The sequence below is a fragment of the Corella eumyota genome, chromosome 7, assembly GCF_963082875.1.
Source record: "Corella eumyota chromosome 7, kaCorEumy4.1, whole genome shotgun sequence".
Taxonomy (NCBI): Eukaryota; Metazoa; Chordata; class Ascidiacea; order Phlebobranchia; family Corellidae; genus Corella; species Corella eumyota.
Genome location: NC_137496.1, coordinates 10,856,067 through 10,875,431, shown reverse-complemented (window position 1 = coordinate 10,875,431; position 19,365 = coordinate 10,856,067). Strand labels below are relative to the sequence as shown.

The 19,365-nt window shown below is 30.1% G+C and overlaps 3 protein-coding genes across 3 annotated transcripts; 2 read left to right on the top strand and 1 right to left on the bottom strand.

The window, feature by feature from the left end:
• The first annotated feature begins 1,514 nt into the window (after window positions 1-1,514).
• LOC145760341 (high affinity cGMP-specific 3',5'-cyclic phosphodiesterase 9A-like) lies at window positions 1,515-4,267 on the top strand. Its single transcript, XM_082574205.1, has 7 exons — window positions 1,515-1,553; window positions 2,080-2,267; window positions 2,560-2,716; window positions 2,924-3,145; window positions 3,443-3,571; window positions 3,706-3,798; window positions 4,151-4,267. Exons 1-7 carry the CDS (start codon window positions 1,515-1,517, stop codon window positions 4,265-4,267), a joined length of 945 nt encoding a protein of 314 aa, XP_082430331.1.
• Window positions 4,268-4,781: 514 nt separating this feature from the next.
• LOC145759474 (uncharacterized) lies at window positions 4,782-10,821 on the bottom strand. The gene has a single exon (XM_082573311.1). The coding sequence runs from the start codon at window positions 10,702-10,704 to the stop codon at window positions 5,983-5,985; it is 4,722 nt and encodes a 1,573-aa protein (XP_082429437.1). The 5' UTR covers window positions 10,705-10,821; the 3' UTR covers window positions 4,782-5,982.
• A 6,449-nt stretch (window positions 10,822-17,270) lies between these two features.
• On the top strand, window positions 17,271-18,703 carry LOC145760340 (uncharacterized). Its single transcript, XM_082574204.1, has 2 exons — window positions 17,271-18,157; window positions 18,235-18,703. The coding sequence occupies exons 1-2, from the start codon at window positions 17,271-17,273 to the stop codon at window positions 18,701-18,703; spliced, it is 1,356 nt and encodes a 451-aa protein (XP_082430330.1).
• The last annotated feature ends 662 nt before the right edge of the window (window positions 18,704-19,365 follow it).

Sequence of the window (19,365 nt, the reverse complement as noted above, 5' to 3'; positions counted from 1 at the left end):
CATTTTTGTCACAAATTTGTTCAAGTTGTTTAACAATCTTATCTTCAGTATCCATAAAAAATTTCTATGTTATCCGACTAAAACAATAAATTTTATTAAAAAAGAACCAGAACCTTTTTCCAATTAAAAAAAATAAGTTGTTTTTCACAAAATAAAGTTAAATAACATTGTGGGTAGCAGCCTTACCAGTTGGATTTATGTTATAAATAACTAGGTACTCGTACAAAATAGTTTTTATAGCCATTCAATAAAACGTATTCTCCTATAAAACCATTTTAAGAAGGGTAATAAACATGGTAGAATAAGTGCAAATATTTGTATGCTGTGATATGGCATTGTATTAAAGGCTAGGCATAAAATTAATGGCATTCTGTTACTATATAAAAAATTTTAAAGCAGCACAAAAATTTAGCAATAGGAACAAACGTTATAAAAATTTTTCTATGCTAAAAGTTTAATAAAAATTTACGACTTAGTTGTACGAGCATCCCTATACATTTATTTAATTAAAATTGTTTTTTACTTTAATATCTTCAATATTGTTATTTAATCAAATTGTAGGTTTAAAATAACTTTAAGGTTTAAAAATGTTAAAATGCCAACCAGCCAATTAAAAAGTGTTTAAAAACCTTTTAACTTTGCTTTTATAAATAATATTCATATAAAATGTCTTTTATTGTCTATACCAGTCGCATACAATAGTTTAAAAATTCGCATTTTTGTTTAATTAAAATTTACGGCTTAGTGTACGATCCTCTCTATTTGTTGGAATGCTAAAAAGGCGTTATAAAATATTGCTTGCTATGTTGAAATTCTGACATAAAAAATTTAATTAAAAAAGTGTACGATCCTCTCTATTTGTTTGTACAGGTTGACAATAAATGTCGTTAAATAACAATGAACAAAGCAATGGAATGCTGAAAAGTTGTTATAAAATATTGCTTGCTATGTTGATATTCTGACATAAAAAATTTAATTAAAAAAGTGTACGATCCTCTCTATTTGTTTGAACAGGTTGACAATAAATGTCGTTAAATAACAATGAACAAAGCAATGGAATGCTGAAAAGTTGTTATAAAATATTGCTTGCTATGTTGATATTCTGACATAAAAAATTTAATTAAAAAAGTGTACGATCCTCTCTATTTGTTTGAACAGGTTGACAATAAATGTCGTTAAATAACAATGAACAAAGCAATGGAATGCTGAAAAGTCGTTATAAAATATTGCTTGCTATGTTGAATTCTAATATAAAAAAATTTAATTAAAGCTTTAAATATTTAAAAAAGTTTAACATTCATTTTAAATTAAATTGATGGTGTAACATAACTCTAAGCTTTAAAAACTACTAGAATGGCAAAAATCCTTTTTAGGAATGTTTAAAATATTTAAATAAATCTAACCTTGCTTTTTATAGGTATGACAGTTTAAAAGTAATTTTATTTTGTTTAATAAAAATTTAAGATTTAGTTGTACATGCGTCCCTTTTTATTCGAACAGAAGGGTAATAAATGATGTCATCCATAAATGCCCAAATTAATGGAATGCCGAAAGTTTGAAATAAAATATTGCTTTCAATGTTCAAATTATCATACGAGACCCTTCTTAAATTTGTTTTAAAGTTTATCTTTATTTAATTTATATAGTTTTAACATTTCTTAAAAAATAAATCCAAGGTTCAAAACACTGCAAGTTTAAAAACTTCTTGCAGGATTAATAATCTACTCACAAAAGAATGAAAACTCTTTAAATAAATATTACTTGCTTCAATAGATTTTATTGATATAAGTAAGCCATGCTAAATTTATTACCAGCACACAAGAGTTTAAAAACATTTTATCAAAAAACCTAAAAGTTTGGGATATTATAGATTATAATAGCCCTAAAATTAAACTGCTGATTAAGTGCTGGCTTGGCAGAAGTTTCTACTATTTATAATGCCTTTCCCGAGGCTGCAACAACATGGAGCAGTGGGGATCGTCCCATGACCCCATGTAGTAAAGCCAATTTTTTTAAGCACCACTACCATTCTGCTGACTACTTTTTAAAAATAAATTCATTCATTATTTTTTCCACTAGGTTGCAGTAGAGTTAAACTACAGCTCGGTGTACTTCCACAACTTCCGGCATGCCTTCTGCGTCACCCAGATGATGTATTTTATGATTCACGAGCTTAACTTGCTCAAACAAATGACAAGACTTCAACTTGGTATTATATTGGTGGCTTGTATATGTCATGATCTTGATCATCCTGGATTGACCAACTTGTAAGTAAAAGAATTTTTAAAATCATGTCATTGTAGTTTTCATCTTGGTTTTCCTTTTTTTGATGATGCGTTCGTTTGAATAAAAAGCACTCACAGAAATTTATGAACAATAATTACTACAATTTAAGGGTAAACTGTGAAGATTTAAGATTTAAATTCCAACAATTTTCAATTTTTTTGACTAATTTTTTCTATTTAACAATCCAGAAGCTCTTGGTAAATGTCATGTTTAGTAAACCCTAATGCTCGACTATCTTCTTTCTTTCTAACATAATTTTTATTACCTTAAAAGGTACCAAAAGAAAGCTCACACTGAGTTATCAGTGCTGTACAATGACACGTCACCATTAGAACATCATCACTGCGCTGTTGCTTTCCAACTTCTCTCTGTCGATAGTCTAAACATTTTCTCAAATCTTCCGGAGAAGCAGTTTGCTGAGATGTCACATGTAAGTATTAGAAGTCATTTTAAGGGTTATTTAATATGTTTTTTTTTATTCAAAATTGAAGATTATTAGACCAGAAACAAAAGAAATTCAATTGTTTTAAAGTTTAGATACTTAATTCTTTATTTAAGTTGATTTCAAGTGAAAAATATTCAGGATAAAATCGGATCTTTGCAGATTCTTAACAGGTTAAATGTTTTTCATGTTTAGATTGTAATCCAGTTGATCTTAGCCACTGATATGGCAATCCACGACAAAATTTTAGAGGATTTCAGGAACATTATCAAGGAAGGGTTTTCATTCTCCAAGCCAGCTCACATGCTTGCTTTGCAGAAGATCTTGATCAAATGTTGCGACATCTCCAACGAAGTTAGACCTCTAAACTTCTCTGAACTATGGGCAGATCGATTATTTGAGGAGTTCTTTTCACAGGTGAGATTTAAAATGGTTTAAAAAGTAACTTTATTAAAGAAGATGTCTTTATATTGTTTTTTTTAACCAAGAGGTTAAACTAAATTTACTTAGCAAAAGGAAGTCCTATTTGCTGGATGATTAATGTAGTAAGAACAATGCTTTTATTGTCCAATTTTGATGAATTTTTTAATATTATTCTTAAATTTGTTACCTATTTCCGACATTACATGAACAACCAAAAACCAATCGTATGAAAGTTGGCAATAGCATATTTATTTTTCTAAAATATGTAAAAAATGGATCATGTTTTTTTAGGCTGATCGTGAACGAAGAGAGGGCCTCCCAGTGGCTGGATTTATGGACAGACCAAAAGTTCACAAAGCAAGAGACCAACTTAAGTTTATCAGGGACATTATCATGCCTTTGTTTGTATGTTTGGGAAAGGTAAGTAATATTTTTATATTTTTTATAACTATATACAAAGCTATGTGTTAAATTACCCAACCTCTTTTTAATTTTATAACCTGTTGAAGCACAGTTTGCATTAAATCTAATTTACAAACTTTAATTTTTTTTAGGTTTTACCTGATGTTAAGAAACAGATTTTAAAATCACTTAAGGAATCAGAATGTTATTATGAGAGAATGACTAGCCTTGAAGCTGACAAAAACGTAAAAGTTAAACAAATTTTTAAACTCAAAGTTTATCTAAAATAGATGTAGTAATCCTATTTACAACAATATTATTCAGCAGTAAGGTTGTGTAGTGGTTTAAACACTTAACTTTACTACCCGAGGACCTGGGTTTGATCATGATTGCTTTTATGCTGTAAAACTCTTAAGTAAGGCGTTGTAACTGGTTTGGACTCTTGCCGAGCGAGCACTTAATCAACAGCATAATTATCGGGCAATTATAATCTATATCCCACATACTTGTTACACTAGCTACACTAGTTCGTGTAGTTGGGTTACCACAACTGGGATAAATAAATATCAACTTATAATCAATTGTTTTTATGTTTAGAATAACATTCAATCATTGGAAATGGGCGAACAACAACTTCCACCAAAACCTGACTTTACAATCCCCAACATTCTAATCAACAACCAGTCACTTAACAGCTGGATGAATAAGTGGTAATGTCATCGCTATAATGATATCATGACGAGATAATGACATCATATGACGTCAGTGTGTCGGAAAACGTGTTGTGTAAAAATTTTTATATTGTTGTAGCATAAATTGATGTGTAAAGTCTGTTTTTTATTTAAGTAAAAAAAAGTTTTTTAAATAAAATTTTGTACAATTAAAATTTATGTAGTTGCAAAAACGCTTTTATAAATGTAAATGTTTTTTTTAATCAAATAAAGATTGTTGTGAAAAATCTGGTGGTCAAAAAACAATTTTTGAATAATTAACTGTTAAGTAAAGTAGATTATATTCACAGAATATGATTGACAGCTTATTGCTGTCTTCTACTATTATAACACTTTAGCTAGGTAAAATAAAGTCTCGTGATACAAACTCGCGGAAAATCTGGACTCTGTTCCTCCTACTAATACAATAGAATATGGTTTACTAGTGTCCATTTACCTAGAAGCCTGGCCTCATCATGAGTTAGTTAAAAACATTAATAGTAAATTTAAAACACATATGCAAGTAAACTAAAACTATATTACAGCATTATTAGATGAACATTTTTTCGAGTAAACTTGAAATTAAATTTTACATTTTTTACACCCATAGAATTTTAATATTATTTAGTTTTTAAATGTCAGTTTACAATTCATTATGTAAGTATATATGGTTTATGATGTCACTATAATGTGAATTAGAGAATAAAATGACATTTTACACATAAAAACTTTATATTTAAGTACTATAAGATCAAAATTTAGATTAAATATGTACAATTGATTAAGTTTAAGATTAACATACAAATACACTCTTAGACTTAAGTATATACTTAAAAATCATAACAAAGTTATATCTATTAAACTGAAACTGTTTGGTATAAAGCAATATTTAATACCCTACTTAAGTCTTTAAGCCAAATTTAAAACAAGTTTGTAAGGAGAAAAGCTACTTAAAAAATTTAAAAAAATCAACAGCAAACACACACAAGCAAAATACACTAAGCAAATTAATATTAATATTGGCCTTCATTTTTCTGGCTATATTATTATAGTGTTATCATTATATACACATCCAGTATTAATAGTTTAACAAGCAGTTGGTAATTACTTGACATTTGTAACAAATTTTAACTTTTGGTACATTATTGGAAAGACTAATTAAAGTATAATTAAATTAAAGTGGAAAAAGAATAACATTTAAAAATTACATGTCTGTAGCCTTTAAAAATTAAACACAAATGAATAATTGCTACAACATAAAAGAAAATATGTTTAAACTAGGGATGGGCCAATCGAATCCGAGTACTCGGCCCGAGTATTAAGAATATTTTAATACTCGTGCTCGTCGAGCATTTTTTAGTACTCGGACGCCAAGTAATAATTTGTTAATAAAGAACATGTATGATTTACTATACCAAAAAAACACGAGATTTGCTGTTTTTTAATAAATTATAATCTACTCTCAATTATATTACAGTATAGCAACGACTGTGCAACAAAAATTACTGTGTACTCGGAAGAGTATCGTGACAAAATACTCGGCCTCGTCGAATTTGAGTAATTTGGGTTTCAGCCCATCCCTAGTTAAAACCAACAATTTCAAAAAAAGCTCTTACAAGTAACTTACAAGTGATGAATTATGAAAGAATTAAATCAAATGAGAGAGAAATTAGTTATTAAAATGTTCTATGACCTTATAAAAGAAATTTTTAGTTCAGCTTAATCTTTTTTCACAACAAACTTTAAAATGAATGGCATGGCTTTACATTTTCCGCTCCAATCTTGGGAAGCCAATAAAACGTTTTGATTTTGGCGGGCGAAGTAGCAGATTATAAAAGAGATTCGAAAGTTAAGTAAGGCGTTTTTATATTGACTTAGTCCACATTGGCACCTTCCTATGAAATAATAGTAGTGAGCCAAAAAACTGCTCTTAGTTGAATTGTCATTAGTTCCATGAAGTATTTTAAGTGCAGTTTGGAAATTAGATAATGCTTCTTTGTATTGACTGAGCCTATATTTGCACAAACCAATCTGATAATGACAATTAGCAACATTAATAATTTTAGTTGGACTGTCATCAATTTTTTGGTAAATTTTAAGTGAAGACTGAAAAGCACATAATGCTTCTTTGTATTGACTAAGATGAAATTGACACTTTCCAATCCAAAAATGACGATCAGCAACGGTACTACTCTTAGTTTGATGGTCATCAATTTGTTGGTGAATATCAAGTGAAGACTGGAAATCAGATAATGCCCCTTTGTATTGACCAAGCCCATATTTGCACAAACCAACCCAATATTGACGAATCGCAACATCTCTACTCTTAGGTGGATCATCATCAATTTGTTGGTTGATTTTAAGTAAAGACTGGAAATCAGGTAATGCTTCTTTGTATTGACCAAGCCCATATTTGCACAAACCAACCCAATATTGACGAATCGCAACATTTCTGCTTTTAGTTGGATTGTCATCAATTTGTTGGTGAATATTAAGTGAAGACTGGAAATCAGGTAATGCTTCTTTGTATTGACTGAGCTGATATTTGCACAAACCAACCCAATATTGACGAATCGCAACATTTCTGCTTTTAGTTGGATTGTCATCAATTTGTTGGTGAATATTAAGTGAAGACTGGAAATCAGGTAATGCTTCTTTGTATTGACTGAGCTGATATTTGCACAAACCAACCCAATATTGACGAATCGCAACATTTCTGCTTTTAGTTGGATTGTCACCAATTTGTTGGTGAATATTAAATGAAGACTGGAAATCAGGTAATGCTTCTTTGTATTGACTGAGCTGATATTTGCACAAACCAATGTAGTAATGACAACTAGCAAAACGAACACTTTTAGTTGGATTGTCATCAATTTGTTGGTGAATATTAAGTGAAGACTGGAAATCAGGTAATGCTTTTTTATATTGACTGAGCTCATATTTGCACAAACCAATGTAGTAATGACAACGAGCAAAACGAACACTTTTAGTTGGATCATCATCAATTTGTTGGTGAATTTTAAGTGAAGACTGGAAATCAGGTAATGCTTTTTTATATTGACTGAGCTGATATTTGCACAAACCAATGTGATAATGACGATCAGCAACTTTTCTGCTTTTAGTTGGATTGTGATCAATTTGTTGGTGAATATCAAGTGAAGACTGGAAATCAGGTAATGCTTCTTTGTATTGACTGAGCTTATACTTGCACAAACCAATGTGATAATGACGATCAGCAACTTTTCTGCTTTTAGTTGGATTGTCATCAATTTGTTGGTGAATATCAAGTGAAGACTGGAAATCAGGTAATGCTTCTTTGTATTGACTGAGCTGATATTTGCACAAACCAATGTGATAATGACGATCAGCAACTTTTCTGCTTTTAGTTGGATTGTCATCAATTTGTTGGTGAATATCAAGTGAAGACTGGAAATCAGGTAATGCTTCTTTGTATTGACTGAGCTGATATTTGCACAAACCAATCTGATAATGACATTCAGCAACATCAATACTCTTAGTTGGACTTTCATCAATTTTTTGGTGGATTTTAAGTGAAAACTGGAAATCAGATAATGCTTCTTTGTGTTGACTGAGCTGACATCTGCACAAACCAACCCAATATTGACGAATTGCAACATCCCTACTCTTAGCTGGATCGTCATCAATTTTTTGGTGGATTTTAAGTGAAGACTGGAAATCAGATAATGCTTCTTTGTATTGACTGAGCTTATATTTGCACAAACCAATCTGATAATGAGAACTAGCAAAAAGTGCACACTTAGTTGGATTGCCATCAATTTGTTGGTAGTTTTCAAGTGAAGACTGGAAATCAGATATTGCGTCTTTGTATTGACTAAGTTGATGTTTGCACAAACCAATCTTATAATGACAACTAGCAACATCACTACTCTTAGTTGGACTGTCATCAATTTGTTGGTGGATTTCAAGTGAAGACTGTAATTCAGATAATGCTTCGTTGTATTGACTGTCCTTATATTTGCACAAACCAATCTGATAATGACAACTGGCAACATCCCTACTCTTAGTTGGACTGTCATCAATTTGTTGGTAGATTTCAAGTGAAGACTGTAATTCAGATAATGCTTCGTTGTATTGACTGAGATGATATTTGCACAATCCAATCCAATATTGTCCTTCGGCAACATTTCTGCTTTTAGTTGGACAGTCATCAATTTGTTGGTGAATTTTAAGTGAAGACTGGAAATCAGATAATGCTTCGTTGTATTGACTGACCTTATATTGGCACAAACCAATCCAATAATAACGTTGAGCAACATTACTACTCTTAGTAGGATCGTCATCAATTTGTTGGTGAATTACAAGTGAAGACTGGAAATCAGATAATGCTTCGTTGTATTGACTGAGCTTATATTGGCACAAACCAATCTGATAATGACAACTAGCAACAGAAATACTCTTAGTTGGATCGTCATCAATTTGTTGATGGATTTTAAGTAAAGACTTTAATTCAGATAATGCTTCTTGGTATTGACTAAGCTTATATACACAAAAATTAATACAAAAATACTGGTAAGCTTCGTCACTGTCTTTAAATAGATCATCATCAATCTGTTGGTAAATTTTAAGTGAAAACTGGAAATCAGATAATGCTTCTTTGTATTGACTAAGCTGATATTTGCACAAACCAATCTGATAATGACAACCAGCAACAATCCTACTTCCTACTGAATTATCAACAGTTTGTTTGTGGAGATTAAGTATAGACTGGAATTCAGATATTGCTTTTTTGTATTGACTTAGCTTATATTTGCACAAACCAATCCAATAATGACAAGAAACAACATCAATTATCGAGTTGTAAGTTGATATAGTTTTGAATCTTTCATTGTTACTCCATTTCACAGCAAAGTTATAAGAACCAAAAACATAACAAATTAGTGGAAAGAAAGATACAACTGGTTTTGGTAGTTCATTTAATCTCCCATTACTATCTATATAGGCTGAAGTTATTAAAAAATATTCCGCAATACTTTTTATCCCAATTAAATCATTTATAAAAACATGCATAACTTCCGGTTTTTCAACCATGTCATCTTGTGATTTCTTATTCACGTAAACTCTTAATCTAGTTTCACATGCAACAGCAATGGCAAATTTAAAATCACAACCAACTTTTTTAGTTATTTTATTTTGTTGAATAAGATTTTCTATAATGTCAAAACAACAAGATATTCCAATGCCATAAAATTTACCAATCGTTGAAACAAACAAAGTTGAATTCCTGTAAATCATTTTTTTTATATTTAATTTCCCGCTATTTAAAAAAATAATTATTTGAGTACCCGCATTAAAATCTATTTCCAGCTGTTTTAGTTGAACATTTAACAAAAATTTCTGCTGTTCCAAATTTAAAGAAGATATTTTGTTATTAATGCTTTTTTGAAAAAGTTGATATATTTGTTCATTCCCAGCAACAAAACATGGTGTTTTTAACATGTCACCCAAGTGGTAACCATTTTTAATATCCTTATTAAACCCAATAAAACTTGCCATTTCGCTTACAGTTTGAATTAGTTCAAGTGTAAATGGTTTATTTTCCGTTGTAACTTGTCTTCCTAGTGGAGATTTACAAGCATTGGGCACCATTCCATCAAAGCAAATGCCCAGGGGTGTAACAGCATCATAAAAATTAAATTTAGTTGGATCTCTACTATAAAAACTTGGGATCTGAACTCGAGATATGTTTGTTTCCCCAAGATTAATTAAAATAATTTGAAAAATCACAGCAAACCATCTAAAGTATTCCTTTATTTCTGTTACACTGTCGTTAGGTAAATTTTCGATATTGTCATCCAAAACTATAACATTTTCAAAATCAGAGTAGGGAGTTATTTCCTTTCGTGAAAGTGATCCAAGTCCCACTAAAGTATATTCACATGGGGGATTTCCCAATATTTCTTCACAAAACCCAGCAAGGCGTTTCATAAACATTGTATAATCTTCACTGATAATATCTTGCAGGTTGCTAATAGCCTCAACTTTTTCACTTTTAAGTTTTGTAAATTCCTCGTCAGATATGTCTTCAGGAATCTTCGAAATAGTCGGTAGTATAAGATTGACATTTTTTCTCATATCTGCAATATCTTGAGCAATTATTTCAGAATATTTAATCAAATCTGCATCTTGGTTTACTGCATTTGCAACTCTAAGTAATTCAGAGCAAAATTGACGAAGATCTTGTTTAATTTCTTCCACATTTTCAGGTTTTCTAACAGTAGCTGCATTTAGTAAAGCTGCACTTTGAATTAACTTGATTTTGTCAGCCTGTTGTAAACCTTTGATTGCGTAAATAAAACCAAGTTTATGAAAAAGTTTTGCAGATTGTTTTGGCTTTAATTCTTTTCCATTTTTGTCACAAATTTGTTCAAGTTGTTTAACAATCTCATCTTCTGTATCCATTGTTTTGTAACAAATTTATTTTTTAAACAAGTAAATTCAAATAATATAATTTATTAGTATGAGCATAAAGAAAGTATCAGCCATCTTACATATATCAAAAACTTATAATAAATACCAAGTAACACCTGGAATCCCATGTAGAAAAATGAAACTTAATATTGTGAGACATACTAGAGAGCAAAAAACTAAGTTTGTTATACAGAATGTATTGTTCAGAATTTTTTTGTATGGTTGCGAAATGTAATGTTAGAAGGTGTGTTGTAACGAAGTGTTTTGTTAGAGAACTATTCATATTGTTTAGGAAATTATTCAACTAAACCAGAGTTAAGCACAACAAAAGCAGTACAAACATTGTGTAGAAATATTTATTAAAAAAATGTCATTTTTAAAGTGCTGGTAATAAAATACAAGATATCCTTTTAAAGCATAAACTTCACTATCAAATCTTATAACTGTGTATAAGTTATGCATAAACATAGGTGGTTTATTAATTTATATTTAGGCTGTCTTGTTTAAAACAAAAAGTTACAATCTGGTTGTCCATGTTTATATTTTTTTTTTATAAGTGAATAAAAAATATAGCCAAAAAATAAATAAAGGAGTCATTGTAAAATACTGTCTAAGTGTCTAAGAAATGTTCACAATATCAAAACTTTTCCCTTAGACACAGATTTAATTTTTTTAAATTATTTACAAATGTCAAAAAAAATTTTGAAAATATTTAAAAACCAAAAAAAAATCATTTTACGTGGGTAATTTACAAAGATTTTAGAATTGTGAATATTTAAACATGACAACAGCGATTTTAGCTTAAAATTTTAAACAGTCGTAGGTCATGCAAAGCGTAAGCAATAACTAGCTTTGTCTGACACATCTAACCTTCACATAAGGTTTTAACCGTTAGAATGTGTTTTAAAAAAAGTTATTTCTTATTTCCAAAAAAATAAACTTTGGTTATGATTTCAATATTTAATTTAGCAAAAATCAAGGCATATAGTTACTTGTATAAATCAGTTACCTAATGACAGCCAAAAAATTGTTTTTTCTAATTTTTTCAGTTAAAATTTAATTCACGCAATTATTAACTTGTATGAGACCTTATACCCTTAATTTTTTTAAGGTCAAGTCAATATAAAATATAAATAAAATATATAAGACAATAAATACATAGCTCAATATCTACATTTATTTAAATCACACAAAATGGGTCTTTAAAATCAAAAAACTTTACAATTTTTCATTAAAATCACTTAACTTTTAAGGGTAAAAAATCAATGTAACTGTAAATTTTAAGTACTAATATAAGTAAATCACCAAAAAAATAATAAAATATTATCATATCAACATTTTTTGAGTAAATTTTATAGTTTTTAAAGCTAAATTTTAAATTTTTTACACCCATAACATTTAAATATTATTTAGACTTAAAACGTCAGTTTAATTCATTATGTGGTAAGTAAATATAGTTTATGATGTCACTATAATGTGATTCAAGATATAAAATGACATTTTTCAAAAAAAACTCCATATTAAGTAATATAAGATCAAAAATTAAATTAAATATGTACAATTGATAACATACAAATACACACTAAAGTATATACTTTTATGGTTCTTTACAAAACTTATTTTTCAAACAAGTAAATTAAAATTATATAATTAATTAGTACGAGCATAAAAAAATATTAGCCATATTACATTTATCAAAAACTTATAACAAAACCCAGTAACACCTGAAATCCATTGTAGAAAAATGTAACTTAATAAAGTAAGCGAAAAGTCATGTTTGTTACACAGAATGTATTGTTCCGAATTTTTTTGTATTGCTGCGAAATGTAATGTTAGAAGGTGTGGCGTAACGAAGTGTTTTGTTAGAGAACTTTTTCAGTTAAAATTTAATTCACGCAATTATTAACTTGTATGAGACCTTATACCCTTAATTTTTTTAAGGTCAAGTCAATATAAAATATAAATAAAATATATAAGACAATAAATACATAGCTCAATATCTACATTTATTTAAATCACACAAAATGGGTCTTTAAAATCAAAAAACTTTACAATTTTTCATTAAAATCACTTAACTTTTAAGGGTAAAAAATCAATGTAACTGTAAATTTTAAGTACTAATATAAGTAAATCACCAAAAAAATAATAAAATAATATCATATCAACATTTTTTGAGTAAATTTTATAGTTTTTAAAGCTAAATTTTAAATTTTTTACACCCATAACATTTAAATATTATTTAGATTTAAAACGTCAGTTTAATTCATTATGTGGTAAGTAAATATGGTTTATGATGTCACTATAATGTGATTCAAGATATAAAATGACAAAAAAAAAATCCATATTTAAGTAAAATAAAATTAAAATTTAGATTGAATATGTACAATTAACATTTTATTATTGGTATAATTAACATTTTATTATTGGTAGGTTAACATTTTATTATTGGTACACCAAATAAAAGCTATATTATCAAGCTATTAAAATTAATAAAAACCCAAACAGGTAAAGTCAACTTGAGACAGGGTCAGTGAAACAAATGTTACTCTAGCAACAACCTCCATCAAAACCTGACTTCACAATCCCCAACATTTTGATTAACAACCAGTCACTAAAAACTTGGGTGAATAAGGGGTGACGTCATTGCAAAAATAATAATGTTTCAGCAACAACTAGGGCCCATTGTATAAAATGTAACTTAATATTGTGAAATATACTAAAAGATGAAAAGCCATGTTTGTTATAAAATGTAATGTTATAAGGTGTGTCGTAACGAAGTGTATTGTTAAAAAACAATTCAACTAAACCAGAGTTAAGTACAACAAAATTACGAAAAAAACATTGTGTAATTATGTAGATATATTTATTAATAAAATGTCATTTTAATAAATCACAAGCTAGCCCTTGAAAGCAAAAACACAACTATTAAATCGTATAAGTGTGTGTCATAAATAAATAAACAAAGTTATTTTTTAACATATCTAAAAAAATAAATCATTTTAATAAGTGATAATGTCATTGCAGAAACGATGACGTCATATGACGTCAGTGTGTCGTAAAACGTATTGTGTATAAATGTCATATTGTTTTTTTGTTTTTTTTATTATTTTTAAATGCATTAACGGTTAAGTAAAGGAGTTTATATTCACAGAGTATGATTGACAGCTTATTGCTGTCTTCCAGTATTATAACGCTATACCCAGCTTAGATAAAGTCTCGTGTTACAAACTTGCGGAAAATCTGAACAAAGTTCCCGCTAATTTGTAAAGTTGATACCAGTCCATTGCGCGTACAATAGAATAAAGTTTACCAGATATTAATTTACCCAGAAGTCTGGTATTGTGAATAATTTACGGCATTAAGTCATAAAACAATAAATATTGTCATTATTTGGCCCTTTTTCACACTATTCAACGACATAACAAAACTGTTTTAAATTGGCCGTTTTTTTTTGCGCAGTTATAGCGTCACCAAACGAATAGTGCTTTAAAGTCACGTAACTTTTTGACACTTTTAAAACAAACAAATCCAACTGAAAGGTGTTAAAAAGTTAAAGTTTTTTTAGGTCAATTAAGTTTTCTTCTGCAAGCAGGCTTACTTTTTGCAACTTAAAAAGTAAGTGTGCATATGTTATTAGGTTTAAGGAAAGTGTTAATTAATAAAGTACGGCGAAACATGCATCCGAATGTAATTAAGGTTGTCTTAGCCTACCATCGACATTATTCTACGTCCGCTATTGGCTTAGAGTGTTAAAGAATATACAAACTAACTACGTAGAGAAGCTATTGTCTTCTAAGCGACCGAGGAAGCTTTGATTGGCCCAATATCCGATCACGTGACTCTCGTGTGTTGTGATGTAACAATCAGCGGCCAATAACGTCCGTATCCTTTGCAGAATAGGAAGAGGTTAATGTGAAAAACATGTTTTTATTGTTTAGCGTGTTAGGTTATTAGCCTTTGTTCTTTTTAGTATTTTTAACGATTAGCCCAAATTGTGGTTGATAATATAGGAAATTGTTTTGCCTTTGAGAATAATTACGACGTAAGTACGTCCGTTTCTTTCTCAATACTTAACTTTGAAGAAAAGCGAATGCCCAGTAATATAATCCTAATATTTACCCAACCAAAACTAACGCCAAAACTAACGCTTACTAACAGCAAAAATTTTAAAAAAAAATACGCGTGTAAAAGCTGGGTCAAAGTTTTATAAAATGAGTTAAAAATTTAGCAACTGCTTTAACGTTTTTTTAGCACGACAAAATGGACGTAAACGACCTTTAAATTTATCAAAAACCGCTTTTTTTTCCCGCCATACGTTTTTTGAGCGCTCTAGTGCTTTTAGCGTGGGTAGATTTTTGTTGATAATTAAGGGAAAATTTCGCGAAAATTACCGAAGGAAAGTAGCCACGCTATTTCTCGTCGTTTTCCGCCAAATTTCCACCGAAATAACGTGAGAATTCGACTTCACCATCTGTTTAATATCTACCATACGAAATCCCCGCAATTCTACCATTTTTTACTGCAAAATTTCAAAGTCTGATAAACCGTAAAAATCTAAATCATAAAAATTTCTAATTTTTTTCAATCACACATTATTAATAAATCCTATTAACCACGTGACTTTTAGCGCCAAAACAGGATTTTCAAGAACGTGACTTGCATAATTTGTCTCCACAGGAAGAACTAAACATCAGATTATGTCCGGACCGTGTAAAACTTGTTTTTTGTTATTATTTCATCAAGAAAAATAAAATAATAAGCAACAAAAATTTAGTGATTTATAAATTGTGTTGTTAACAATGTCTAAATATATAAAACCATCTAAAAACTGAATAAATATGACATGTTTTAAATTACTAATTTAAAAAAACAACGACTATTGTTCACCCTACCATTTATAAAACTACAAATATTAGATTAACATTGCCTGAAATTCGAACAAAAATTCCATGTTTTGCTTAAAACTAATTCCAAACCAAAGAACATGTTGCTTCAAATTTCAATTCATTTTAACCACGAGTTTTAAGTAAAATCAATTAATTTTAAAACAATAATGACCACAGGAACCCAACCTACATTAATCAAATGTTAAGTTATGTTCTATAGTTAGATAATATGTTAAAAACATAGGTTTTATAATAAGCTAGATAACACCAACTCCTAATTACAACACGATAACGGAGCCCAGTTTCGAATTACTATTAAAACGAAAAAAAATGGCAAAAAATAATTTTAAAGTAAAAAAAAATAAAACTTAATATTAAATATGTAAGAATGACTTCAAACAATTTTTAATCTTTTTAACACTTTTAAACAAATACAATTTTAAGTCGTCCGCTTTAGAGATACACAAACAACAAATTGCCTAAACAAACAAGTTTTCTATTTACTAGGATACTAAACATTTTAACAAAATATCTAATCACAAATCAATTAAAATAGAATTAATTTTTTAAAAGTATTTTTTGAGGCTTAGCGGGTGTTGTCGTATTTTTGACATGTTATAATATATAAATTTAATAAAATCCAAAAAATATATTAAGTCTGAATATTGAACGCGTTAAGAAAATTTGTTATTCGACTATTTTCCAGAACTCGATTGTCCATCCATCATTTGATTGTTAAATCACAACTTTGTTTTTTTGACGCGCGAAAAGCGAAACGCAACCCGACACTTTATGCAATACAACTATGCAAAACCCTTCCACCACCACTGCAGTAAATCACAACAGGATACAAACCATGTTATGCGCCATTTATTTGTTAAAGAGTTAAGGTTTTCGTGTAAGCTAGGAAGTGATGTCTTGGTGTTCTTTGCTTTGATTTCCGATCTCTGCAAGTTTTGGAAGATAATATCACAACCACGCGCGCTCTAATATCACACACACATCGCTCTAAGTTGGTTGTAATAGGAGAGAGAATCGGACAAGATAAAAACGAGAGGCAGGATTTCGAAGCCAGCATTCAAAGAAAATCGCAGCACAGAATAAGCAAAATTTTAGAAGTTTTGAAATTAGATAAATATTATTTGGAATATTTTAGATAGATAAATAAATATGTACGCATGTTTTTAACAAAAATTTATTGAGTTTTTAGCATTTTTCTTTGAATATTTTTTTAAATATTTTAAGAGCTAAAGCGTCTAGTTTTCTAGAGCAAAAAATATAATTTCTAAATGTTTTTAAGGAAAAAATGTTGTATCTTCGCTTTTTTTTGCATTTTTAAATAGCTAAAGCGTTTAGTTTCGTAGAGAAATAAAAAAATGGAGTTTTGTTGTTACAAAAACAGTTTAAAATAATATTTAATATTTTGTATTTATTTAGAATTTTTAAGTGCAAATAATTAATATTTAACTGATAAATATAAAAACCTGCAAGGCTGTATCAACTTGTTAGAAAATTAAAAACAAAAATCTACTAAAAAGGTAATTTCAATAAGCTAAACATTTTAATTTTATTTTAAAAAATCTGAATTTAAAATAATTTTTTGGTATTTATTAAAAAATTATTTATGACGTCACAATTTTAATTATCAGATTATCACGTGACATGTACGAGATGCACGCAAGTCGCCACGGATCGAGGGACGCGATATTTCGAGATGACGTCATCGAACTCCAACACGTTCCTCCTCCTCTCATGATGAACAACGAATCAAAGTCCACCGCGTCCCAAGAACGATCTTCTATGACGTCATATAGAAGAAAAGATTACGACGCAAAAAAGCGGAATCCAGCGGCAAGTAAAAGCGGGTTGTATTCATCCGCAAATACGTCATACCCAAACGGGTATTCTGATGACGTCAGCATGTTAACAACCAATCAAATGGAGACAGAGGCCGATTTGTTGGATGCCATTTTGGGCGAGCGAACTTATCAGAACATCGGGAAATCGAGCGTCTACCACCCGGGAATTCAGGCCACGATCCCCGCCAACTTCGACGCTTACAACTACGGGGGTTACTCGAGTACGAATAATAACAACAACTCCTACCCCTACTCTGACGAAACAAAGTACTACCAAGACAACCCCTACGTCATCAAGGGGTCATTTGGGGTCCAGCAGATACCCTGTATGTACAACGTGCCTCAGAACTTGACAAAACTCGAGAACTCGAAGTCGATAAAAACGGAATTCGTCGCCAACGAAGAACGAACTAACCCCGAAAACTCCCCCGAAAAATCCCCTTCCCTGCTCCCCCCTATCTCGTTGCTTAGCAGCAAGAACTCCCCGACTTCCACGACTTCGACCGATTCTTACAACCAACACACATCAACAAGCGAGTACTATGAGGTCACAGACCGAGCGCAAGGCTGGGAGACCGATGACGTAACAGAAGCGATGATGACGTCACAGAGCATGTACGGACAAAGGGCGGGGCTGAATCGATCTTATTCTTTAAATGACGAACGGAGCAATTCAGGACACGGAGAAATATTTTCAAGGTAAGATGACGTCAGCATTTTTTGTTTCGTAATTATGACGTCATTTTTAGTTCAAAACTAACAAAGTATTTTTTTAGGGGTTCCGACGGTAAAACGACCGAAAAATTCGCCGACACCACTAATTTATCAGCAGCCTTGAAAACCGTCGCAAAAACAGTCACGACATCCAGCGGCCGAAAACGTCGCGCCAACAGCATCACCACTATTACGTCACTTCCTAGAAACGAAAACATCGAAGAGCCGAGGAACTCGAAAAGGCTGCAAAGCAACGAGAGAGAACGACTTAGAATGCACCAACTTAACGACGCGTTCCAAGCCCTAAGAAACATTTGTCCTCACGTGAAAAACGATAAAAAGTTGTCGAAAATCGAGACCCTAACTCTGGCTCACAACTACATCGAATCCCTCACTAAAATGATTTTAAGTTTAGAGAAGTCGATTCATCATCGCGAAGCTAACCCTCATGGCGAAATAGATGAGTATAATCTTACTCTGCCGTTTATTAACTCGTATATACCGACAAGCGACACACATACATCTCATTAAAATGGATTTTTAGAATTTTAAACTAGTTTTTATAAAAAGTTCGCTCTGTGTTTTAGATTTATGTTAAGTTTACAGTTCTTTAAACAAAATTAGAGCCTTGAAAATTAGGAATACATTTAAAAATTGACAAGTTTTCTTTATAAATTTAACTGTAATAGTTGCATTATCAAACTGTGTCACCAAAACTATTTAAAAAATCATAAAAAATAAAAAAATGCAATTTTTAAACATATTTTATAAATAGCTTTAGTTATGTTTAAAAAATCATCTTATAAAACCTTTATAATTTTGCTAAAAATCAATTTTAAAATCAGGTTTTTAATTATTTCCTTTATGATGGTAGAAATCACATATGTTGGTTATTTTGCTAATTTACAAAATTTGGTTACAATATTTTCTTGGGTGCACCAATTTTATTTTTCTGTAAAACTTAAATCGCGGTTGGAGCTGCCAAATTGTCTGTATCTATGACGTCATAATTACAATTGTTAACACATTATTGACAACAATCAGTTTACTATTTTCATGAACTTTTTTTACAAAAATGTTTTTATTTATTTTTTATTTTCAGTGTACTATTTTTTGGGAATATTATTATTGTATGTTTTTAACGTTTTAAGAGAACTTTTAAGAAATAAAAAAAGTTTTGTACGAAATATAGT

Bases quoted from the DNA above. Each gene is read 5' to 3' on its own strand.
- LOC145760341 (XM_082574205.1), top strand. From the start codon at position 1,515: ATGTCATCCATAAATGCCCAAATTAATGGAATGCCGAAA. The intron at 1,554-2,079 runs GTTTGAAATAAA...TTTTTCCACTAG, and splicing joins AAATTAATGGAATGCCGAAA to GTTGCAGTAGAGTTAAACTA. The intron at 2,717-2,923 runs GTAAGTATTAGA...TTTCATGTTTAG, and splicing joins AGTTTGCTGAGATGTCACAT to ATTGTAATCCAGTTGATCTT.
- LOC145760340 (XM_082574204.1), top strand. From the start codon at position 17,271: ATGCACGCAAGTCGCCACGGATCGAGGGACGCGATATTTCGAGATGAC. The intron at 18,158-18,234 runs GTAAGATGACGT...GTATTTTTTTAG, and splicing joins CACGGAGAAATATTTTCAAG to GGGTTCCGACGGTAAAACGA.
- LOC145759474 (XM_082573311.1), bottom strand. From the start codon at position 10,704: ATGGATACAGAAGATGAGATTGTTAAACAACTTGAACAAATTTGTGAC.